The sequence below is a fragment of the Rutilus rutilus genome (assembly GCF_951802725.1).
Source record: "Rutilus rutilus genome assembly, chromosome: 25".
In the NCBI taxonomy this organism is placed as follows: Eukaryota; Metazoa; Chordata; class Actinopteri; order Cypriniformes; family Leuciscidae; genus Rutilus; species Rutilus rutilus.
The window spans coordinates 22,535,027-22,561,381 of NC_140229.1; the positions used below are offsets into that span (position 1 = coordinate 22,535,027).

The 26,355-nt window shown below is 38.6% G+C and overlaps 1 protein-coding gene across 1 annotated transcript; it reads left to right on the forward strand.

Annotated features, from left to right (window-relative positions):
* ugcg (UDP-glucose ceramide glucosyltransferase) lies at positions 1–26,119 on the forward strand. The gene is made up of 9 exons (XM_084400515.1): positions 1–201; positions 6,964–7,105; positions 17,654–17,756; positions 19,010–19,111; positions 19,379–19,491; positions 20,028–20,206; positions 20,541–20,627; positions 22,249–22,435; positions 22,784–26,119. The coding sequence occupies exons 1-9, from the start codon at positions 104–106 to the stop codon at positions 22,952–22,954; spliced, it is 1,182 nt and encodes a 393-aa protein (XP_084256641.1). The 5' UTR covers positions 1–103; the 3' UTR covers positions 22,955–26,119.
* The last annotated feature ends 236 nt before the right edge of the window (positions 26,120–26,355 follow it).

Below are 26,355 nucleotides of genomic sequence, written 5' to 3' on the forward strand. Positions count from 1 at the left end.
ACTCAACCCCAGTCATCTGAATGTGTGTAAGAGAGTGTGTGAGAGAGCTTCCAGCATAAGGGCCGAACACTGAGGTGTCAGCGCACCCGGACACAGGACAGCCATGGCCCTGCTCGATCTAGCTCTGCAGGGGTTCTCCATCTTCGGATTTCTCTTGTTTATCGTCCTCTGGCTCATGCACCTCGTGTCAATCATCTACGTGTAAGTGAATGCGGCATCATTGATTTGAAATAGACCACGAAACGCGACGCTCAGAACGCTTCCGTTATTTTCAACGACGCTGATCGCAAGCATGCAGTGTAGACAGATTCGTTGATTGTAACGGGAGCGTTGTAGACTGACGCGGCGCGTTGCAGATGGGGTGTAACGTAACGTTAGTATGTGTGTGTCTGGCTAACAGGAACACTGGTTTCCTCTTCAGCGCCTCGCTGTTATTTCCGCGTGAAAACATATGAATATCTATCAAAATGTTCACATTTACTGTGTAGCTGGCAGGAGAAGAACTCGTATTAATAATGTCAATCATACACACATTAGCCTCTGGCTTGTCCTTCAGTAATCTCGTTTCTTGTCGCTAGCGATGATCGTTAGCATAGCTACTGCGCACTGTCCGGGTTATTTTATTCGTTAATTTGCGAAGTCTAATGGGTTTTAAATCACTTGTGTGGTTCATTTCTCAAAGGTCTTTTATTAATTCTCAGTGGTGGGAGTTAAAGCTACATCAGTTAGCCTCACCAGACAACCGGCTTTCATGGTTTAAATTGAATAGATTTACGTATTCAATGGTTTTGTGTAGGTATGTCATGTTTTGAAAGCTTGTGATCACCAACACGTTTGCTTTCCATTGTTAAAATCCTCAGTTTCCTGTAAAGTTTACCAATGTTGTTAATTATATCTTAATTATATCTACCCATCCCATATGTACTATGTACACATACCAGTCAGAAGAGCAGAATAAATTTTTCATGAATGCTTGACACATATTTCAAATTCAAGCGGTCTTGAGCATTTATGAGAAATAAATGCAGTCAAGTGTGTCTGATCTTCTGACTGATAGTGTTTATCATATGATAGGCCTGCTAAGGCTATAATGAACTGAACTTTGGTAACTAAGGAACTTTGGGTCGGGAGTTTCCTCCACCTGCAACGAGTCATGTGAGTAGGCTTTGCCTCTATCATGCCTTGATTCTGCTACAGAATACACATGGTTTTTGGAAACTAGACTTTGTGTTTGAAAAAAAAAAACCTTGACTTTTTTTCTATTCTGATTAGAGCGGCTCTTTTAGGGTCGTGTCTGTCTTACTGGATATTTTTTGGACATTTGCAAACTCCCAAATGATGTGTTCATATTCACCTGCCAATGCAAAATTGGCCAGGGTTTGGGAGATGGTCATCACAGGTTATTCAACTCATTCAAACGAGTCTCTAGACGTCAGTTCCCTCTGTTCATGTCTCATGAAATACTGTTTCAGGAAGACTGTAGCAGTTTGACCGCTCTTCTCATGAGCTTTTGAGTTGAAGTTCATGTTTTAACTTTGAACAAGCTGAGGGGTTTTGGGTTCCTAAAAACTGACCTAGATCTCAACCATCCTATACATACTCTTAAACGAGTGTGTGTTTTCATTAAAGCTTTGGGATGAAGAGCTGTTTTTGAAGTTGCAGGGATTTGACTGGATATATCCACTTTTTTTATTTTTTTTTTAAATGGATTCTGGCCCGAAAGATAATCATGATGTTTTTGATGGGGCTCATTATGGTCTTTCTTTGACCACATAATGCCACACAGCTGGTCATGAGTCCAGCACCACGAGTCATTCATGAGGTCATTCACATTGATCTGTTGTGAGACCAGAATGAAAGGACTGAATTCCATGATCAGGTTGTACTCTGGGGTCAACTGCTTTCTTTGTAATAGAAAGTGGTTCACTTGTTGCCGCTCGGGCACTGATGGGTATCATTAAGTAAGGGTGGGTGATTAACACTCGATTAAACGGTAGAAAATTGTAAACCGGTAGAGATTGTGGACTGTCGTTTCTATCACGGTTACGCTCACACTCATTTTTTAAGTAAGGGATTTTAAAAACAAGTAGAAATTGTGATGTTTCAACCAACTTAAATTTTTTGATTTTCAACTGTCAAGAACTGCGTTGATTCAACATGGCTCATATGATGCGACATCAAACTTTTTGCTCAATGTCGGAGATTGACATTGTTTCTATGCAGTGAGAGACTTTGGTTATGTGATGATTATATGCCACTGTTATTTGGGAAGACTGCAAGATGTACATTGGGCAACCAGAGGTGAACTACGCAGAGAGATGTTTGGTCAGATTACGTTTGTTTCCTCTCTTGCAAGCAATAGTCTTGTTGCACTTGTGGCAGAGCTTTGTCTGAATCGACTCTGATGACTCCAGGTCATCGAAATGCGTCATCGACAAATGTCTTAATGTTGGTAACATACAATGTTGGATATTTTTGTAGCAATAATAAACAGGAAATGTTTTTTTCTTAAAGTCACCTTAGAATCAAAAGTTTCGTATGGAATATTGTGATATATATATATATATATATTTTTTTATAATTCTTATACCTTGTGATCAAAATAACTTCCCCTTCATGCAGCGAGATCCACCAATAGCAAACCACAACCATTCAACCAATTCCCCATGGAGAAAATCAAGTCCCGCCCGACATTTGTTTTCCTGTTCCGGAAGCCGCTTCGCTCGGATATACGGCACAATAGGGAAGAAAAGACTGATTGCAATCTACATTTCATGCCGACTTTAATTTCTCTTCTACCAAAAGCAAAACCAAATACATTGCCGCTTATTGTTATGGCTGCCGTCTTTCATAATATAGCCCTGTGTGTCCTATTTAATATCGGGTTTCATTACCCATCCCTAAATATGATATCTTTTCATAAGTGGTCAGTAGGTTTAGTATTTTCCTTTATATAATTGGATTCAAAGATATTTGAATGAATCAGATCACAAGGAATGTATGTTCAACCCTTTTTTTTGTACATTGCACATCCACTGAAATGAAATGGGGTGCATTTCATTCAGAGAGAAAAGTTCTAACGCCTTAACATTCTTTTATATTGTTCTTTTATATCCGCTCCAGAGAGACGTTAGGGTGAAGAAATACAGGTTCAGTGATGTAATTGAGTGTGATGACACTGAGTTTCAGTCGTCAGGTGTGGGGATCGTGTGATACTCGTCCCGCGGGAACCTCACCCAAGTGGCATCCTCCTTTATGTGATGCGTTTCCTGATTCCTCAGCTCCAGTGCTTCTCGTGTGGTATGTGACGTTTGACTCAGCGCGATAGGATCTGTTTAGTAAAATCTTTTATGTAATCCTTTCCTCTTTGCATAAAGTAGGAAAGTTGTGCATGACGTGCTCATAGGATTGCCACAAAGAGAAATTACTGATAGCTTCCTAGCAGTGGTATAACGGTACACAGATCTGACGGTTCGATACGTACCAAAAATAATGTTGATAAAATAATAAACTTTGAATAAATTTTTTTTTATAAAATGATGTTTTTACTTCAATTCGTTGTTGAATTATAATCATAGTGGCTGTCATTTTCATGACAGATATTTTAAACGTATATTAAATCATCACTAACAGGTTAAGTAAAATATAATGAATATATAGGCTAATATAGTGCATATATTTAGCAAAAGAGTTCTAGCTGACTGAATGACTTGCCTGAGGTAAATGTAATGCGTGACATTGTTTACAAGCTGTTTTACTGATGTCTTTTCCCTATTGAAACACTGAGCGATTACACGAGATATAATACGTTTCTGTAAGTTGTACTGTATCTTTCAACATACGTTTGATGTAACTAGTATTAACGAGGAAGAGATGATCGCGTTCACTCTGCCGCTTGAACTGAGGCGCCTATAGCGATGTCACGCCACATTAAATAACGTCAAAACGGCATTTGTTGTTTGAATTTCGTAATAAAATTCGTTTTAAAAAGACATAATTTGAAAAAAGTAACAAAATGCGGCGATTAGTGGTGGTGGTTAGGCTACAACGCTGTATTCTTTTCTCTTTAAATATGTGTACCGTTACACCCCTAATTAATTACTATTTAATCAAATGCCAAGGAAGAAACATTTGAGAGTACCGTATTGCGGTTTTTCAGTTTGGGTTTTAATATAGTTACATTTACCAGATTTCCACTTATCTACTCAAGACCAGCCCACAGCCTGGTATCTGTGAGTCTCTTTTGAAGTAAAGATGCGGTAAAATCTAGGATGAGACTTTGCTGGCGATAAGGTCCATTGTCTACTGTCAATGATGTAATGATATATGAAGCACAGCTCACACGGAAGCTTTCAATGTGTCAAATCAGTTGTGAAAATCTGCGTGGGGAAATCTTTCGCCGAGTTTCAGCCTTTGGGGCATGCGTGTACCACATGAGTAATCAAAGGAGATGAATTCCTAATGGTTAATTAATTTCGTCATTGTTATTTTAGGAACATGGTCTTTTTACTGGAGGTTTGGCGCACTGGGTCTGCCCATTAGACTGTGTTGCGTTCCCGTTCCACTAATGGTCTGAGGCAGTGAGGTGAGGTTGTGTTCCCCCCCCCCACATTTAATAGAGCGTAAGAGAGGCCAACACCTCCAGCAAGAGCGTCTCTCACATGAACTATGAGGAAGAACTGCTACCAGAGCTTTCAGAAATCCCCTTACTGATTCTCTGGTGTGCGGAGCTGAGTAAACGCATTGCACATGCATGAATAAGATGCCTTTCCTTTACTAATGTATGTCATGTGATTTTGTAGGTCATCAAGAAAGTGCAAGTAATGCTTTTTGCCTTTTTTATTGATGGTAAACGGATTCATTTCTCCCAATGTTCGCTACTTTACCATTAAGCGACCGGCATTTATCGATAGACTACATATAAACCAATTGAATAGCTGTAACAAATATCAGTTAAACCGATTATCGGTCTCTATAATTTACATATCTATGTATAATAGAATGTTCGTCAAAATGTATTAAGTCAACTGGGATTTAAGTCAAATATGCTGATTAAAAAGCCTATATATATTGGTCAATTACGCAATAGAAACAACAATTTATGGTGGTTTATCTCCCATTTCCTTTTCTTTTTCCCTATCGCTCCGTCTTTCTGTTAGATGGAGCTTGACGTGTTGTTTGACAAGCACAAGAAAGTGCCAACAGCTCCTCCAACAGTGATGTTTTGGCAGTCAAGATAGACAAACTTAACTCTCAGAAGCAAACATGCTCCGACAGCTCAATCTTTCTTCCAGCTTTTAATGGCCGTGTCGGCCCTGGAAGCTTCTCCGCTGGTTCTGTGGAGCGGCTGGCAAGTGTGTCAGGAAAGACTCCAGACCCTTCAGACGGGAACAGATAGGAAGTGCGCAAATGGAGTTCCTGAGAGGCGGAGGGTGCCGGGATGGCCATGATACAAATTGCCCAACATTGAAACGCCTCTATACACTCTGACACGGTTAACTCAGCATTACCTGCTAATTGTTCCATCAAAGCAAGAAAAAACATGAACAGTTCTCGTAAGAATACTGTCTTCCAGGAACGCTTTGTGTGATTTGCATCCTGAAACCGAGCCAGGGATACATTCATGAAGTCATATCTGTGTTCAGGGAACTTCTAGACAAAATAATTATAATGGAAGATGGTAACTTGACCCCATAGACTTTGAGCGCCGTGTGGGTGCTTTTTTTTTTTTCTTCTCTTCTTGTCAACGTATGACAATTGTGTGAAACAAACAAATATAGTCGTAAAAAGTGAAACAGCAGTAACTTGGGAAACTAAACCAGTTGGATCAGCTTCGGTTCACAGATGAACTTCCAGCTGCCTGTCAAACTGCAAACAAACAATAGATCAGTTTGAAATAATACACCTTCCTGATACATCATGTGCATGTGCTGCAGCCGAGTAACCGGAATCAACATAGACCTGTGCTTCTCTCTGGAAATGAGTACAAAGGTTGATTTTGAATTGCATATGAATCCGTAGGAACCAATACAAATGAATTAAGACTAATATTGCAGGTTTTTTTGTGTGTATCAAAATATATATATATGTTGATATTGTAATCATTTTGCATTTGTTTTTTTTATTCATCTGCATATGTCTTCAGTTCTTTGCACACTTCTTAGGGTGCAAAGAATCGAGCGTGTGTTGATGTAATTCCACAGTATGTTTAGTCTTCAGACTTTTCTCTTGTTTAACAAAAATTCATTTGAATTTGTGAAAAATTTGAATATATATCAATATGTATATATTTGATTTGCTTTTGACAGACAATAACCAAATTATCATTATACTATAACTATAATTTAAAGAAATGTATTTTATTATAATTAATATTTATTGAATTTATTTAAAAGTTTCCTGTAATTATTGATAATCGCAAATTCATTTATTTGTTTGTGGTCATGTTACTGTCGAGCTTCACGTTTCTCATTTTTAGAATGATTTTCTCAAAAGTATCCAAACAATACGTGAAATAAGTTGATTTACTTTATTTATTGATACGGTCTTTAGGTCCTTTTCTTTTAGAGATTCACCAAATGTTCTCATATGTTGATGCACCCAACAATAAAAAATCAATTAACGATTTAACTGAAAAGTGTGAATATCATAAAAAATAAATAAAAAATAATCGGTTCAATCGATTATCGGTTTCTCTAACCTTAATGTCACCAGTTGCTTTACCACTTATGGGAAAAAAAAATCCCATAATAAATGCTAAGAAGCATTTGCTACTGCTGAATTAGGCCACATTCCAGCTTCCCGGGGATCCCAGAAACATCCTCCGCATGAAATTCACAATCCGACTCAAAGGAAGGAGCATAACATCCTTGAACATGGATGGATACCTGACGGATTTATGAAATGCACGCAATGTTATTATTAAAAGCTGACCTGTATTTCCCTCTCTCTCTCTCTTTATAGCCGTCTGCATCTCAACAAGAAGACCCCAGACAAGGTGCCGTACAGCAAACTGGCTGGTGTCTCGCTGCTGAAGCCCCTCAAGGGCGTGGACCCCAATCTAATAAACAATCTTGAGACCTTTTTTGAGCTGGACTATCCCAAGGTACCATCCTCTAAGCTCTTTGACCTTGATGTTGTTTGCGCTGCTGTTTCGAGTTGCTGACAGTCAAGTTCAAGTTATTATTATATGCGTTTAGAAAAAAACCCTTACTCTTTCACCGCCTGTGCTTTTCAAAAAGTTGCCAGCCACCGCCAGCATTTTTGATGATGCTATTATTATGGTGGTGGTGTTGTTTTTTTCATGCAGTCGTGATCGGATGAACCGGTCCAATCCCAAATTGAACTGAATTTTTTAAGCCTAAAGACAATGGAAGAATGGATGGTCTTACATTTAAAGATTCAATATTTCATTAAGTAAATGTCTCATACTTCAGTTTGCCTTTGAGAGGTTGTTCGTGATTCTGTCAAAATATATCGTGACTCATTTTCAACAACTCTTTGATGTTGTTAGTCCTACTGCTTTTCAGAAGTTACCAATTTTCTCACATTTGTTGTTGCACACATCCTGTGAAAACAACTGACGTCCTTTCGTGATGTTGAGACCGTTTTAAGACTTCCTGCCTATTAATTAATGACACACGATCTGAGTAGTTCAGTTAAGTCTTTCCATTATTGAGCTTGGCTCATTTCTGAGGTCCGGCTGTCTGTTTCAGTGAATTAATTCAGGGCTGTGATTTGTTTTGGCTTCATCTCTCAAAAATGTTCTGGTAAAAATGTATGTATAAAAAAACCAGATGGACAAAATTCTTTAAATTCTCATTATGTTTCCGTAAACGACAATAGTGTTACCCTGCTGATGGAGATGCTATACTACTTTCTTTTTCTTGCTGCCGCAGTGTATGTTGTCAAACAGGAAGCTTGAATTGTACCAAGCCACCTACAGAGAAACTAGTACCAATGCTTTGCATTTATGTAGATAATGTTTATGTTCTCAGTTTACACGACATTCCTGTCTTAATGAGGCACTTTTGAATAAATGTTTAAATTTTCCTGGCAAATTTATGTATCCGAAGCCCATCCCAAAAATCACTTTAGGCTCTGAGCGTTTGCAGAGGTAAAACTATACCTTAATGAATCTCACAAAAGCATGTCCAGGTCACATTTGACCCCATAGTTATGCAAAAATAAGACATTGTATTTTGCATGATGAAACTAGAGCTTACTTTGAGCATTATTGCTGTAAAATATTGTTAAATTACAATTTAAAATATTATTTCTATTGTAATATATTTTAAAATGTAATTTATTCCTGTGATGTAAGCTGAATTTTCAGCATCATTACTGTAGTCTTCAGAGTCACATGATCCTTCAGAAATCATCCTGATATGATGATTCGATGCTCAACAAACATTTCTGATTATTATCAACAGTTGTGCTGCTTAATATTTGTATGTAAACCGTGATGCATAACATTTTAAATTGTACAGCAATTCTAAATTAGTTTACTTTTTTTTTTAAAGCGAAATATAACATTACTTTTTGGGGTGAAATATGATCCGGATGTATGAGGTTCCCGCATCTAGGAAGTTGACTCCGGTTTGGCTAAAGGCGGTGACTGTGTGCTTCAGTAATGAAGAGGTTACCGTAGACCTGATGGAAACGTGCTGGGTGCGTCCCCTGATAATGCATATCTTTGTTGCTGAGCACCGCACACCATCTAATTACAGTGTTGCTATTTTGCATCCTGACTTGAGCATGAGGCTTTGGATAAATCACTGATGCTTTTCTAATGAGGAGCTTTTCCAGGTGGGGCGGCTCTGAGAAACAACCGATTTCCCATTGGACGATCGTGCTCTGTTGTAAGCCATCCGTCAGTGCTGCTAAATTAAAAATGAAATAGATCTGGTGTTTAATATGCAATGCAATGACCAACCCTGACCAGAAACTCCAGTCCCATCAATCTCTTTTGGTGATAGCAGGGTTTGACATAGTAGGAAAAACTTGTTATTAATGCCATTAGAACTTTTACATGCGACTTTTTTTGATTGGTGGATTACAATTTGGCATTATGGGTAGTGTAGTACTTGGTTACACTATTTTAAGGTGTCCGTGTTGCATTATAATGATACATTTATGTACTGAGTAATATTAATTAACTACATGTACTTACTTTAGGGTTAGGATTAGGTTTGTTGTAGGGTTAGTTGCATGTAATTATGCATCATTTATAGTAACTGCATAAGGACACTGTAAAATAAAGTGTTACCCAGTAGCTACTTTACTGGAAATTCAGCAATTAAACCATTTTTTTTTTTAAATCTAGAAACCACTGCCTTTTTTTTTTTTTGCGTCCTCAAATAAAACGCCCCTTTCAAATAAATTGTAAACACGTGACTAGGGATGTCCCGATCCGATCCACGGCATCGGTATCGTGGCGATACTGGCCCAAAACGCTAGATCGGATATCGGAGGGGAGAAAAAAATTTATCCGATACCTATGATCCGATACCCATTAGGGATGGAACGTACATGTATTCGTATTGAACGTACGTTCGGTGCATGGATACACGGAGAATACACGGTATAAAAATAAATAAAACTCGTGTGCACATTAATTAATGTAATACGGAACTAATGTTACTGTTAGATACGCGCATAGACATATGCGGGAACGCGTGTCTATATCGCTTCAAACGCTCGCTTTAGCATTATACGCGCATTATACGCTCTTTGGACGCGCGAATGGATTAAAGCTGTTCAAGCATCGAACTAGACGCGAATTTGACGCTCTATTCGCGTTTGGTTTGAACGCAGCAAAATGAACAGGCTGCGATGTCAAGATTGCAATGCTGGAATGTATGTGTGTGTGTGTCAGAGAGAGAGAGGCACAGGCGCGATCGAACAGTGGAATCATAAAAACATACTCCGTCATTTTCATACAGAAAATCATTAAAACTGCAAAAAGTGTTTAGCTTATATTTGTGTAAAACACAACATTGTGCTTTGGTCAAACTGTAAACTCTTGTCAAACTGAAACTGTCACCCAACCAAAATCTCACACACACGCACACACACGCGCTGTTTAAAAGCAAAAATGATCTCATCTTTTGGACATTCATCATATTGCATTGGTTTTCATTTCTTGTCCTAAAACAGAGCACTAATCTGTTTATGTTCTACATTGAATAAAAAAGAAAATCAAAATGTGTTTTTAAAAGTAGTATTATTTTATACAGAAATACATGATTTATAATTCAGATGAGAATAAAGTTAAAGTTAATCAAAATTTTAAGGAAACAAATATATTGATCTGAAATATAGCAAATTAATTTTAAACTCATTCAGGTACAATTACCAAACATATCTCAAGGTCTTTTGAATAAAGAGTGGCAGTCTTTCATTATCAACTGTTGTTGTGGACTATATACTGGAGAAGTATTTGTTCTCCATTTGAGTGAGATGTTTTTATGTGGCTAATTGAGCAGAGCTTCCATATATTTTATTATTATTAGTATTAGTTCAAGAATAAAATAAAAATATCGGATTGATATCGGTATCGGCAAATAGCCAAAGCTGCGGCATCGGTATCGGAAGTGAAAAAGTGGTATCGGGACATCCCTACACGTGACACCTATAAATGTAGTCATTCCTTTCTCAATCAATCTCTGCGTTAATATTTTTTAATGTTAATCGATTAAAGACTTCCTCAATAGTTTCCATCCACCTATTTGTATGTGCAGTTTGGGATATCGCATAAAAACGCTGGATGGAAAGATGGGCATTAATTCAAAAAATGCGCTTTAAAAAAACCAATGTGCTCAATTGAGGTGGATAAATTTATCCGATATAAGAAAACATGCGCATGAACTACAAAGGAAACACATTTACCGAATAAATCCCTTGATGCAGTGGATGTGATTGGATAACTGCGATGACCCAGCAAACCAATCGCATCACAGCATCTCAAATGTTGGTTTGGTCGCTCTGAAAGGCCTGAGCCAAACTCTGTCATCAGAAAGATTTGGTTTAATTCCCTCCCAGAGGCGTCTCGCATGATTGTGTTCCCAAACACCAGCATCCGAACACGAGAACTTGACAGTATTTGAGTTTCTGAGACTCATTTATGATGGAGGGTAAATGGAGCCCCAGTGGCTTCCCTGATTGCAGCAACTTCCAGTATTATTAGATATTTTGCTACAATTTCCCATGAAGTTTTGCACTCTTGAACACATGGGATGGAAATGACGCTTAATTCGCAAGTGTAAAATTGGCAACTTTGATTGAGTCATGTGTGAGTGAAGGTCGAGGCCGTTTCTTTAGCGTGTTCTGCTGATTAAAGTTTAATGCCGACTCTAGTGTTGGAGGAGGAGGATGAACCTTCGCTGCTCTCGCTGCGCTCCACTCAAGGGATTTGGGGGCGACGAGTATGAGCGGAGATGACGGGGTGCATTATTTCTGCAGTGGTGCGCTCAGACTCTGCAGATGGGATGTTCTGCTCTATTTCCCATCACACAGATGTTTGAGCAGCACAGATGTTGATTCCTCCTGCTGCTGCTTGTTGGGTCGGAGAAGTGCTTCCCATTTAGGAGCATTCCTTGTGTTATTTCAAGTGAACAACAGGAGGTGAGAATGCTTATACAGCACTTACTGTGAACAAAGGACATCTAGTCATCTAAATGTTCAAAACATCTAGAAAATCTCTCTAATTTCCTCTTAAACGCTTTCCAAAACAAGATATTTTCTTGGCCACGCAATCTCAGCCAATCAGAAGATATTTCATGTTTTTTGATGCAACAGTTCGTTTAAGTCCATTGATCTGATTGGACAAGCAATGTTGTGAACTTCTCCCTTATCTGTGTTCCTGATAAGTCTGTATAATTCTCAGAGACACGCAACTATTTATTTAGCTGTTTGGAACTCTTTTTCCTTATTGTTACGGAAGCATAATCAATTGGTACCATATATATATTATCAGCTGATATTTATGCATGAGTTGATTGGTGTCACGTTATGTCGGATATTTGCGCTTGCTGATTTCTCCTATTTTAGATTATGGCAGAAGTGATCTTTAAAAACAACACCGTTCTGTAATCTTTAGCAAATGATTGAACATCTATTTTTCATACTGTACTGTACGTTATAATGTTGTGATGCCTAAATTCATTTGTAGCATTTTAAACAGTTGATTTTAGTTTTTAGTGTTTTATTTAGTTTTAAGTTATTTATGCAAACTATGATATATTTCTAGTATGGGTTGCAATGTGAAAAATGTCAATATCAGTCTTAAATTATTAAAAATACTAAAGCTTTGCTGGCCTAAGTATTTTTGAAGTAGGTTTTAAGATAACATCGGTGCATCTACTTGTAAAGTGAAGTGTCTCTTCAAGACCACACAAGCCAATTCGGCATCAACATCACTGGACGAGTCCATATAAAGACGGAAGTTTTCTCCAGTTCTCTAATTCAGGCCTAATCGAATCAAAACAAGTGCAAATGCATCTTTAATTTCTCTTCTGGGACATTTAATAGGTTCCCTCTTTAGCAAATTCCGTGAAGCTCTTGTCTTATGCAATTACTGGACGAATAAAAAATTATCAGCCAGTTCTAGCTTTGTAAAAAAAAAATTATGTCCAATTAAATCGTTCCAAGACTCTCAATTTCAAGTTTCAAAAAAAAAAAAAAAATGAATTGCCTTAAACCGATATTGCCAGTAAGTCTCTCTCTTCCCAGCATGTCCGTTCTTGACTTAATTCCAGGGTATGCTTGCATTTCACAGAACGACAGTTTACGGTTTCTTTTTTTACCCTTCTGTGGATCATGGATGAACATCTTTTGTGTTTACGAGCCTTGCTAGATTTGTGATTCTACTGTGAGCTTCAAAGCCATTACAATGTAATATTCAGGACAGTTTTTAGCGTTTCGATTTTCAAGGCACATGTTGTGAATTGTGGTTCAGATTGTATCTGTCAGGGCTCTGAACATGTCAGATATGAGCCAGCATTTCTTGGGTAGTTGTTTCTCAAGACTTTTTCAGCATGCACTCGTTCTTATCTTTTACTGTACGTCATCATTCTGTCTTGCCTAAACATGGGCATACAGAGGTATAATTAATGACTTTTCTTTATTCTTTTGTTTCCACTAAGATTGATGATTTAACTTGTGCATTAAAAATCCCATCATATAAAATTCAAAAATATTTTTTGTTTGAATAATTGTTCAATCTTTCTTATTTAATCTCTGTGTTTTGGCATCATTTGGCATGTAAGGTGTGAAAAGATAATTATTAATAATAATTTACTGCAATTTTGCAATCCCCATGAAGGCCTGATTCGAATTTGTGCTGATTCTGACCTCCCTCATCTCATACGCCACTGAACGACATGTTATGACCTGTGTACACATGGGAAAATTAAGTATGATAACGATAATGTTGTTAATAACTTAACCTTTTTTTTTTTTTTTTTAAACAAGTTGAAGAAATGCAGCTACAAAGTAGTCAATGCTTTATTTTGGCGATGATTGATTTATTGGATTTGACTTATATTCGCATTTTCAACGCATGGCAAGCAACGTATAGAGAAATATATATATATATTATAACTTCGATGCACTTCTGTAATGGTTTTCTGAAACGTATGCATGCAAGCCGCTATGGATATTTTTGGATTTCTGAAAGTTGTCCTGTATCTTCTAACATACCTTCTGATGTTCATTCATGTTTATTTCGTGCCTTAAAGGGATACTTCACCGATTAGCATTAAGCTTTGTATCAGTAAACCCGGTAGTATTTTCGAATGACCGTGCTTCCCTCCCTCATGTCCCTCTGAGACGAGAGATTTCTGTATTGTGTGTCTGGAAAAAAACCTACGATGACGCAAAAATCGTCATTTAGCGCCATTGGAGGCTTTTTCGTCCAGAGGCGAGAGACTACAACCAGTAGTGGGAGCTCGTGCCGCATGTGTTCAACCCGCCCATAGGGGATCTCACGATAAAACAGCGTCTTTTCGGTTTCAAGTCAACTAGTAGCCTAGTTGTATCATTTCTTCCGACATTGCCCTCTGTAACCGGTAGGCGTGGCTTGGGAGTGGCCTCGTAGGGCAGCGAAGCAAGTGCATTCTGGGAGTTGTTATCTTTCATCCACACTTGCCAAAAATACATTTTCTGTCTTCTCTCAGTCTAGAAGGCACCAACTTCTAAAATCATTTCACATTTTTACTACATAAATGACCCAATTTAAATACACATTCATCTTTCCAGCGGTGAAATATCCCTTTAAGTAGTAAAGCGGAAGAGATGATCCTTTCACATGCGCTTCTCTTGATCTGGTAGCAACAGCGATCTGTCACCGCATTAAAGAGCGCCAGAACAGTAGTTTTTGATTATGATTTATTATGTTTCAGCTACCAGTATGAGTCTATTACTTTCAGTTGAGTTAGACATTTTACCATGTTTAAATCCAGCTGAGTTTAGCCAATTTTTCAGCAGTTCCTGCAAGAGTCCACAAAATGTATCTTCAGGTCAACTTCTGAATGAGTCTGTGAAATTCTGAGAAAAATCAGCGGAGTATTATTAGTAAATATGCCAATCAGCCCAGGCTCCCAGGAATGTAGCAAATGACGCACACAACCCAGAGGAATGAGATCTGGATCTGGATGTCATGAGGGCCAGATGTTCAGCTGTTAACGAGCTGTTAAAATGAATACGATTTAAAATCTCTCTCTCTTCAGAGCGTTCACTTAATGGACTCACACCTACAACTAAGTAACAAACAATGGTAAATGTGCAACTTTCTTTAAACGGTCAGCTTATCAGGTTTATCTGCTAATTTGTCCATGAAGCGCCAGTTGTTCGGGTAATCTCTGATCAAATTGTTTCTGAAAACTTGAGGTCATGCAATGTGTGCTGATGAATACCATCTACTTTTGCATACGTACTTGTTCTTAAGCAAACAAACAATAATCCATCCCCGTGCTAATGCTCATAGAGAGCTGCTCAAGAGCAGTCATGCTTTAAAGATATTTCTGAATTCAGGAACATGCTGCTTTTACAATATGACTCAGCGAAAGTAAGAGCACAAAGTTTGCTGTGGGTTTTGTCATCTGCCGGTTTGAGCGACGCTTTCATTTTGCATTACAGAAGCCAGGGCTGCTGTGTGGTTTGCCTGGTTCTGTGTTTGTTTGGTCTGTGTTCTGCTGAAGGACACACCTAACCGACAGTATATATGGTTGCCTGCTGTCCATCCTGTTTTGCATTCTGCTTCATTTGAGAGCAGGAAATAACACTGTTCTTTTGGCAATTAAGTTTCCTGGAATAGACACCTAGACCTCTAAATGAATAATGCCGGGAGGGACATCAGCTCTGGGGTTTTAAAGGGAGAACGGCTGATTATAACAGACAGTGGAGGTCAGGGAAATGGCCGTAGGTGACCTGTGCCTTTTCTAGAGTAATTAGGCCTACTCCCTTCAATTTAGAAACTTTGGTCATCCTTTTCTTTATTACCACTTTTGTGTTCGACTGAGATTGTAAGACTTTTATTGCCAATTCAAATAGCACAATAAAGTGTTTAAGCTTTGCCAAACAGAAGCAAATTGTATTCGCTTTTTCCACAGCAAAAACTAATTTGCTAATGCACACTACTATTTTAAAAGGCTGGTATTTTTAATATAAATAATATAATTGAGGTAAAAAACTAGTTTAAAATGCATGTGCCAAGTTTGAGCAAATGTTTTTTGTAACAAAATGTAAATTTCATGTCTTTGAAATGAATTGCCCTTTCCTTCATGGTTAATTATTCCACATGACATTTTAATTTAAACCTTGCATGCATATAAGTTTATTCTTAATTTAATGGTTTCAAAGTTTTCAAATCATGATTTTTCTAAATACGTTTTTAATAAAATCGTTTTAATGAACCATATTACCAGGATTAAAGCAAGTGCAAATGCATCTTTAATTTGTCTTCTGGGACATTAAAGTGGTTCCCGCTTTAGCGGATGCCGTGAAGCTCTTGACTTATGCAATTACTGGATGAATATATAAACTTAAGACAGTTCTAGCTTTGTTAAGAAAAATGCTTCATGTCCAATTGAATCGGTCCAAGACTATCAATTTCAAGTGCATTGGGAAGGAAAAATGTAAAATAATGAATGAGTGTCTTTCTTCCCAGCTTGTTCGTTCTTGACTTAATTCCAGGGTATGCAGGCATGTCCACAATGACAATTTACTTCTTTTTTTTCTTCTTCTTTTTTTCATGGATGATCATCTTTCGTGTTTACGAGCCTCGCATGATTTGTGATTCTACAGTGAGCTTCAAAGCCATTACAATGTAATATTCAGGACACAGTTTTTAGCATTTTGATTTTCAAGGCTCAAGACAATGGAGGGACCGGGTTTGGAACCACATGAGGGCGAGTAACTCATCACAGAAATTTTCATTTTTGAGTGAACCAACCCTTTAATAGTATTTATACTTTATATAATAATGTACCATCCCTAAACACAAGGCCTTAGATTTTGCTGTTTTCGACACAGATGTGATGAGATCGAAGAGGATGACATACGCTTGGATTTTCCCTTGTTTTCCATCTCTCTGACGCTAGTATTCTTGGCGTCATCTGTTATATTGCAACCCGTTGTTTAGTCTGACAAGCTCCCTCATTCAGCCAGAACAGACTGGGTCAGCTGATCCCGCCACAGTTCATCAGATTTCCTTACGCTGCATCGAAGTTGGAGGGGCTGCTCCCAAACGGGTCTATAAATGATTGAATAAAAGCCTCCCACTCTTTCAGCTCAGTGCTCGGGGGTTACTGTCGTATATCCGCATCTATGGACGCACAGAAAAGTCCCTTTGTCTCTCCGCTCCGTGTCCGGCGCCGTAGCCATGGCAACCGGCCCGCTGTGTGAGGGTTGTGAGGGGGGGACTGGTGTCTCTTGTCAGAGCGCAGGCCTGCTCTTTCTCACTTCGGCCCTGGTGCGACTCCAAGCCTCAAACAGCCTCTCCTGAAAGCCTTTGTTATGTGGCCTGCCATGCTCTCTTTACTGGTACATTCAGTGGAGTGCTGGAAGTATAGTGTCGTCCGCTCGGATGCAGAGAGCAAGATCAATTGGAAATCGAGTGGCTGTTTCAGAACAGACTCGTGGCTCCTTTTGAAATGTATGAGCTTTGTAGGGGACAGATTAAACTCTCTTACACTTCTGTTTTCTTTCTATTTTTGGCAGATGCTGTTTATTGCTATTTTGGGTGTATAATTATTCTGTTCTTTTTACATTACGGTGTAAATGGTGAGTGTAGGGGAGAGAGAGGGGTAAGCTGTGCCGTAGAGCTGCACGATTCTGGATGAATTGAGTGACTCGCTCATAGACGCTTCACTTGTTTCATTACTGGATGAATCTGCATTTTTTGAACGAATCTCTTGACTGAATGATTCAATGACCAATACATTTAATTTAACATAAATACAATTTTTAAATGCATGTTTCAAAGTAATTTTTCACCATTATAAACCAATAGTGCTTGTGCTGAACTGCGCATTTCATTTTACCTCAGCCTCTAAGTGTCTTATTGTGCCATAATAACATTAATGTGATAAAATGTTCTCTTTGACGAATGGGACTGAGTTGCTCAAAATATATATATTTTTTCTCTCCACAGTTTGAGATTCTGCTCTGTGTCCAAGACCATGACGATCCAGCCATCGACGTTTGTAAAAAGCTTCTGGGCAAATATCCGAATGTTGATGCCAGGCTATTTATAGGTAAGTCTTTGATTAATAATCTCTTTTTATGTCAGATGAAGCCAGTAATGGAGAAACATCAGGCAGTTTGATGCTGAGGTACATCTCGTCCCTCGTGGATTGGCTTGTCTGTCAGTTCTGTTCAGTCGTGTGCGGGGAAAAGGCAGGGTCTCTCCAGAGGAGCGAAGGCCACCCGCGTGTGCGCCGCAACTCAGCTGTGTATATGCAAATGCAGCTCTTGGAGTGGATATTGATTCTTGCTCATTAGGAGCAGCTGGTGTCTCTCCGGGGTGCTGTTATCCGCCCCGCTGCCTCCAGCCAGTCAGGGGAGATGGGCTGTCCCGGAGATGGCAACTGCTGCTTTGCACTAACCTGAAGCCATGTTAGAAAACATGTAACGTCTGCCAGGTTGTGTTGGTTTAAACATCTCCAAGTTGTTTACCGAACCAGCCAATCAGATGGCAGGAAAGCGTGCGGCGTGAAGTGCATTAGTGCTCTCAGAGGCCTCGCCGCCAAACGACCTTCAGGCGTTCGACCCACAAAAGAACATCTTCATTCGGACTTATCGGATCTGCTTTATTGATGGACATTAGGCCTGTCGTGGTTTATTACGGAATTGCTTTATTTAAGCTAATTTATTTAAGCTATTATTGTCTTTAAATATAACTGTTATCAATTTGCAATTTGGTTTCCAGTCATAGATTTTAATTGAATGTATCATTGTAATTAAATTTGAATAGTATGAACATAATTCACTCCTTAATTCACTATTAAAAAACATTTTCGCTGGTTGAAATAAATGTAAATATATAAACATTTATATAGATGTGTGTGTGTGTGTGTGTGTGTATGAATGATAGAAGCACATAACTAAAATACAAAAAATTTAATTAAATTGAAAACTGAAAATATAAAAATAAAGCTATAAATACTAAAACAGGACTGATATGAGTTATGATCTCTGTGGCAGAATTGATCTAGACCTGGGATAAAGATTGTTATAAAACTGCAGAATAATCCTGTTTTTTATTCCTATAATATAATTTCCATGTGGACTGGGAATCAGGATGTTGACCCTATCGTAACTTAAGTGGTCCAAAAAAATATTTTTAAATGCCATTCTACCATGAACACATCTGTGACTGACAGGAAAAAGAAACTTCAATTGATATTTTAAAATTGCCACGTCAAATTTTATAATCGTTTTATTCAGTCGTTTATAGCCCTGATGGAGGTCATTATTACTGACACTATATCTCTTTATCTTCTTTTAGGAGGAAAGAAAGTTGGCATCAATCCGAAAATAAATAACCTCATGCCAGCTTATGAAGGGGCAAGGTACGAACTCGTCTGGATCTGTGACAGTGGCATTCGAGGTAAGTTTATGTTCTAAAATCCACTGCTTTAAGTATAAGATCATTCAGATTATTAAAAAACAAAACCTCTTCAAAGTGTTTCAGTGAATAGTACATTAACTGTCTTTTGTAAAGTTGGCCTTAAGGGTGAATATTGTACAAAGATACAATTCTTTACTATTACTTTAAAATAATAATAATAATGATGATGATTAATGAGCACGAATGTTTTGAAGAGATACACCCTTCAGGCGCTGTCAGTGCTGATCATGAACTAATATTCCACAGTGAAGCCAGACACTCTCACTGATATGGCTAATCAGATGACGGAGAAGGTGGGACTGGTTCACGGCCTTCCTTACGTGGCAGACAGACAAGGTTTTGCCGCCACATTGGAGCAGGTCAGAAGCCTTCACAACTGACTTTCCAAATGTTTTGTCGGAACAGTGTTGAAGACCTTTGTCTTGCTTTGGTTTTATTAGACTGCTTGTGAACTGACATCATTGCTTATTGTACCTGTGTGTGTGTATATGAGGAAGGGCTGTGTTCTGTCCTGTCACACTGCAATAAAACTGCTGAGTTGTGGCTGTGTTGCTAGTAGAGACACCAAACTTGAAATGGGACACCGTATGGTGGAGCTCCTCTGTGCCTCTGGACTTTAAAGCTCTTTTGCCAAATTAATGCAATATTTAAATTCATTATTGCTTTATGAAGTTTCGCTCAAAAGTAAGTTCTCCTTACTAAATATCTCTGTCGATTATCGTTTAAAAAAAACAGTCTTGAAGTCAATATTTGAACAGGTTAAATTGTCAGCCCTACAGATAAATAATTGCCAAACGTGTTTACATATGTAATGTGATTCTTAGTGCATCAAATCTTTAGAGATTAATTATGTGGAATATAAACTGTTAAACGTGTCCCATGTGAAATCCTGCAGGTTTATTTTGGAACTTCACATCCTCGTTCCTACATCTCAGCCAATGTGACGGGGATCAAGTGCGTCACCGGGATGTCGTGTCTCATGAGGAAGGACGTCCTGGACCAGGCCGGCGGGCTGATTGCGTTCGCTCAGTATATCGCTGAAGATTACTTCATGGCCAAGGCCATCGCAGACAGGTTTGCCAGACTGTTTAATCATCAGTACAGTGCTAATGGCTTACCATATCACATTGTCAGGCCCAATTCACCCTCATGTAGTTCCAAAACATTGACTTTACTTCTTTATTTCTAAAAGTGTATGCACAATTTTATGGTGCTTTAATAGGGCTATTTATAGCTTGAGAGTGCTCTTATTGTGTGGGAAAAACATCTCACGGTCACATGGGTGTGGAACAACATGAGGGCGAGTAAATGACAAAACGTTTAGCTTTAGCTTTCCGTCTTTTTGCCATCAGTCTCAGCAAAAGTGCCCTTTATTTGCTAGTTCACTGATATGGTGTTTCTCTTGCAGAGGATGGAAATTTTCCATGGCAACGCAGGTAGCCATGCAGAATTCTGGCTCGTACTCCATTGCACAATTCCAGTCTCGCATGATCAGGTACGGCAGTTGTTCAATCAGCTTTTTATGTTCGGTAGTGAAACCAATCTGTTTTCCTGATGGGACCACCTCTAGAGAAGTGATGAGACTGGGTTATTTCTGTTGTTGTTTGCAATTTTCTGATAGAGTTGCAGATGGATCCCTGCCTATTTATATCGCAGCATTGTTAGGATCAGGGCTTGACATCTTTTCTTCTCACCAGCCACTGTGACTAGTTTTCCAAAGTTACCAGCCACTCAGCATTTTCACTGATACCATGGGGGAAAACTGCCATATAGATCTTTTTAACATCATCTCATAATTTGGCAGCAGATATATTAGGCTATATTTAAGACCTGACGCACAGATCCGTTATAATGTTACACAATCATTTTCTTTCTCAACCGTTTACTTTCACTTAAAACATAACTGTGTTTATGTGAAAATACTCGCCAAGACTGCCGTTTTGACATTATTTTGTGTGCATTTGACTGTTTAAGCAGCTAAAAAGAACTCAATTTAGCACTGAGAGTTGGCTTTATGTGCCACACTTTGAGTATGAGCGCAAAATCTGCGTGAATAAGTAAAATTATGCGTTATACGTGCAATACCACAGCGAAATTCAAGCCCTGTAACACCAACAATATTCATCCAGAGCAAATGAAACGAGTGTGTAAGGAGAGGTGGGTTTGTGTGTAACTCATTGTCGGAGAGATGAGAGAGAGAGAAAGCACAGCTAATATCGTGTATCTATTCTGGGAAAAAATTAGTATCGGAAGCATTTCAGATATTTCAGTATCGAAAAATCTATGTTTTGTCTTTCTAAACACTGCTTTTAACCCCGGGTAAAGGAATGTTTCACACTTGTAATTTAGAAGCGGGGTTAGCAACCGCTTTTTACCCGGGGTTATGAAAGCCTGCTCCGGAGCAGAGTTAGCGCTGCTTTTGCAGTTAACCCCGCATTGCTGTACCAAACTTGTACAGTGTGAAACGATGCAGTGTTAATGTTAAAAGTAGACCCTTAGCAACAGACAACCAATCTTTGTACAGTCATGGAAACACTGCACATATATAAAACCTGTAAATTCAACGTTTGAGAGGGAAAACGTCAAATCCAGACAGAAAACGTGACCATCTGAGTGAAGAGACCGTTTCGTTCTTATCTTTCTAGTCCGAAGTATCCATTCAGTATAAACTCGATAGTACAGTACAATTCTAGAGCTTTAATGTAAACGCAGCGTTCATCCAATCAGTGACACTGACCCGGAAAATAAGAACGTTAACCCAGGGTTTAGGAATGTACAATGTGAAACCACAGCTTATTGTTAACCAAGCAAGATGGTTCGGTTTACCCGCGGTTTAGAATGACCCAGGGTTAACTTTTTCAAGTGTGAAAAGCCCTTTTGTTACATGTAAAATTCAGTGTGACTGAAGAGTGACTGCTGAAATCCAATGGTGAGTGTTTATGTCAAGCCCTGATTAGGATCATATCTTGAATATTTTGATGATAGAGTTTTTTGTTATATGCTATCCAGTATCATTCATGATGTTTTGTTATGGCTTTAGATGGTATCATTTCCCATTTTGTGGTGTATAAAATCTGCTGAGCTCATAAACTTTTATTGTTATCCACTGTTTATAGATGGGCCAAGCTCAGAATCAACATGCTGCCTGGCACCATCATTGAGCCCATCTCAGAGTGCTTTGTGGCGAGCCTTATCATCGGCTGGGCCGCGCATCATGTGTTCCGCTGGGACATCATGGTGTTTTTCCTGTGCCATTGTCTGGCCTGGTTCATTTCTGATTACATCCAGCTCAGAGGAGTACAGGTAAGACTCCAAGTTCAGCATAACACACACAACAAATCTGCATTTCAGCTCTGGTGTAAAACAACCATTTTTGATGATCCTGTCAAGTCCTGGCCATTATTTATTTTATTTTTTTCTGGGTGTAAATCCCATCGCTAACCTCATTCCACTCAGAAATGTCACATTATTGAGGAAACATTGGTTGTTCCTTCATTGGGTTTTTCTCGACTTTCCTAGGGAAGTTTATAAACAGACATGGTTTTCATTTTTAACAACCCTTACAAGTTGTTCCTCACAGCCATTTTATATTAAATTGCCGCATTTGTCAGTCCTTTTTTGTAATTGTCTTCCCACACTCTTTCCTCAAAGGGCGGCCCTCCATCCTTCTCCAAGCTGGACTATGCGGTGGCCTGGTTCATCAGGGAGTCCATGACCATTCAGATTTTCTTGTCCGCTCTTTGGGACCCCACCATCAGCTGGAGGGCGGGACGCTACCGATTGCGTTGCGGAGGTACAGCAGAGGAGATCTTGGATGTTTAAACGGCACCGTGTGCCAAGGACTATGCACTGGTGTAAACAAGGAAACAGAACTGCGAGAAGACGTGGGCGCAGATGGACAAATGAACTGAAACTTGTTTTTTTTTGGGGGGGGGGGGATTTTATTCCAACTTCTGATAGTTTTTATCCTGTGACTTTAGCAAGCTTGAATAGATTATTTATGTCCTTGGTGCTTTTTTGTTTTTCCTGTGAGGTCCCTTGACAATTTGAGACCTCGTTCTAGATGAGCCAAAAGTTACGAAGGGGTGAAGAAGAGAAAACTTACGAGGAAACGATGCCTGGCGGCACTTCAGCAGGCGTCAGAACCCTGATCACATCTAAATTCAACTTCTTTTTTTTTTAAGGTCCTTGCAACTTATTTAGTGGTGGTTGAACAACTCTGTGTATTGCGACATATCCGTTTTATCATGTGTTTGGATGTACGGTTTTTAAACATTATATCGGCACGAAAGTGTGGTAGAGAATGACTGAAGCCTTTTAAAATGGCACTTGCGCATGAATGGATCACTTGCTTATCACAGTGTTGCTCCCGACATACAGCACTCTTGCCATATTTTATACATTTTTGGACTTTTGAATGCTCAAAACGGATCCACTCAGGTCCATTTTATGTTTACTGGACAGAGCAATATCTTCTGTAGAAGTTATACATAGGAAATTGTGGCAGAGGTTCGTATACTGTCGAACTATCCTGAAACAACGCAACGCTTGTACAGTCTTTGCAGCCACCCTGCAGTATTCAAACAAGAGGTATAAAGAACTAGTTTGAGCCCAAGTTATCTTCAACATATGATATCTGCCGATTTAATTGCATATCTTATGAAATTTAGTGCCATTTAAAGAGCAAATTGTTTTTAACGCTATAAGTTTCTTCAAAGGTTTTTCTTCAAGGACTTTATCTTCCCGCGCTTCGTTCTCTGCACTATTTGCTCTCGTACCAGAATCAGGGTTTGCTAAAACGTGCCGCTGTTTGTTTTTGAGAAGCTCTGTCAGTATTTTCCTGCAAATGTTTGACTGGATATAAATGCTCAGATGTACCTCTAAACTGTCCGAACATTTCATCCGACGCCATTTCAGCCATCCAATTAAACCAAATTCTGTTGTCATTAAGAATTTGAGAAGTTTGTTTGTTTGTTTTTTGAGTTATTGTGCAAAATGATTGGCAAACATCTGCATTTACGCTCTGAGACATTTCAAAACATTGCAGTCGCACAGTGTGCCTTTTGGCTTTTTAAATTCCCCAACAGCGTAAACTCCCTTATCTTCAACAAGTCAAACAGTATTCACGAAACAATTGACATTCTTCTCCACGCCTTTTTCCTTGTGTCTTGAGGAACTGCTTGTTTCGTACTGCCAGCACTTTGCTTTTAAACCGCTCTTTCTGCATTTTCCTCATTTCTTAACTGTCTTGCCTTCATGTGCTGGTGTGTGTTCATGTATCATGGCGCTGATTGTGACATACCCACGCCAGCCCTGGCAGTATTGTTTGACAGATAATCTACTCCTTTACCTGGACAGGTCAACCCTTATTATATTGTATCAGCTGCCATTTAGGAAGTGATTAACACTGTTTTAGCCCAATGCCAAACCCTCCATTGTTTGAGTTTTTGGTGCTGGTTTATTATTTCTAATTTGAATGCATTCGAGTTTGTTCTACTGAACACTTGGGCTGACTGATGAAAATATACTTAAACTTGTGTTTTGTGCATGAGGCCACAAAATTGAATGCCATTTGTTCGTAACATTGCAGTTAAAGTATTAACAGTTAGCAATAACCATATACATTATAAACTGTTATACTGTATTCAGGCTGTGAAACAAAAGCAAGCATCCAAACCCATTTCTTTGTCCAGTTGTGGTATAATAAACATTTCAGATTTTGTTGACCGTTTCACATGAATTGTTCCTCATACAAATAATGGGCATCATTCATGAAACATGAACAAGTTTCGCGAAATTGTTACATCGAATTCATTTGTTAAACCATTCTTGTGTAAATTGGTGCGTTAAATTGGATAATTTGTAAAACCATTCTTCCGTAAATTGGAATTGGTTTAACGAATTATTCACTTGAAGGTGACTGTGAGCGGTTTTATGAATTATTTCCAATTTAAGCAAGAAAGGTTTTACGAACTATTCCTATTCTTGCGTAATTGGTCGCATTAAATTGAATTGGTAGTTAAAACCATTTTTGTGCTACAATTTAATACTTTTAGGAAAAGTTTTTACTTAGGAATGGTTTTATGATTTAACAAAAATGAATTCTGCTCTTGAACAAGGCCCAATGTGTTGTTGATCTGCAGCATTGGTAAGACTGAATGTACGTTTGCATAAACATGTGACTTCACGTGTTTTAGTTTTTTTCAGTAACACTTGAAATTCCACTGTAGAAACCATTACATTTTGTTTAGGGAAGGGGAAATCCGGCTTTTTCTGCAGCTATCCAACTTCTGCTCTTTACTTTCAACCATATCTGCTGGCTCTTATTTTATATATGTGAAAAATTGTGTCAAAAAAAAGTTACTTGTAAATTCACCTCATTTACGAAAAGTCTACAATGCACTGTATATTTCCTGTTTAGACTTTTCCCTGGCTGTGAGAGAATGCTGAGTGTGTTTGCGGAAATATGCTGTTTATGGCCTTTTTTGATATGTCAATTCTGAAAGGATTGTATTATCGTAAAGTTCTGTGGGGAACTGGACTTTTTTTTTTCTCCATAAGTGTACAGTTGTATGTTTGTTGGATTAACATGTTTTGTAGAAGACTGGTGACCCGTATGGTGCCATGTGGACATGAGAAGATGTGCGGGTGTTCTGCACTCGTCAACCTGAGTACCATTAGCTGTTTACTCACAACTACAGTCTAGACAAAAAAGTGTGACCGTCTACATGAACTGTATTGGGTCAGAATTACAGGACCTGAAACAATATGGCTATGTTTCAAGACTTACTGGGCTGCCTTTTGGACAAAACGGACAATTTGTGGTATGATTGAAACATTACTACATTACACTCATCATCAGTCTTTACTACAGCCCTGGACTCATGGTTGAACAAGCGACCAAGCAAAACTACTGCTAAATGTCTACCGTCAACGGTCATCAGAGTACAAAAAAAAAAGTCTAGTTGTGATCCACCGCTTTTATGTTACGTGCTGTAAATTGACAAAAGAGCAAAGGAAAAAACTTTTAACTTTTTTTTTTTTTTTAAAGAGTATGTACAGTTTATTTATGAAGTTTGGTTGATAACCATTACACACACTGCTTCTTGAGGCTTAATTTATCATCAAGTTGTACATTTTTGTTTTTCCATATGAGTTTGTTCTTTTTTTTTTTTCTTCTGGCAGTGTAAAGGTATGGCTGGACAGACTTCAGTTTTTGAATA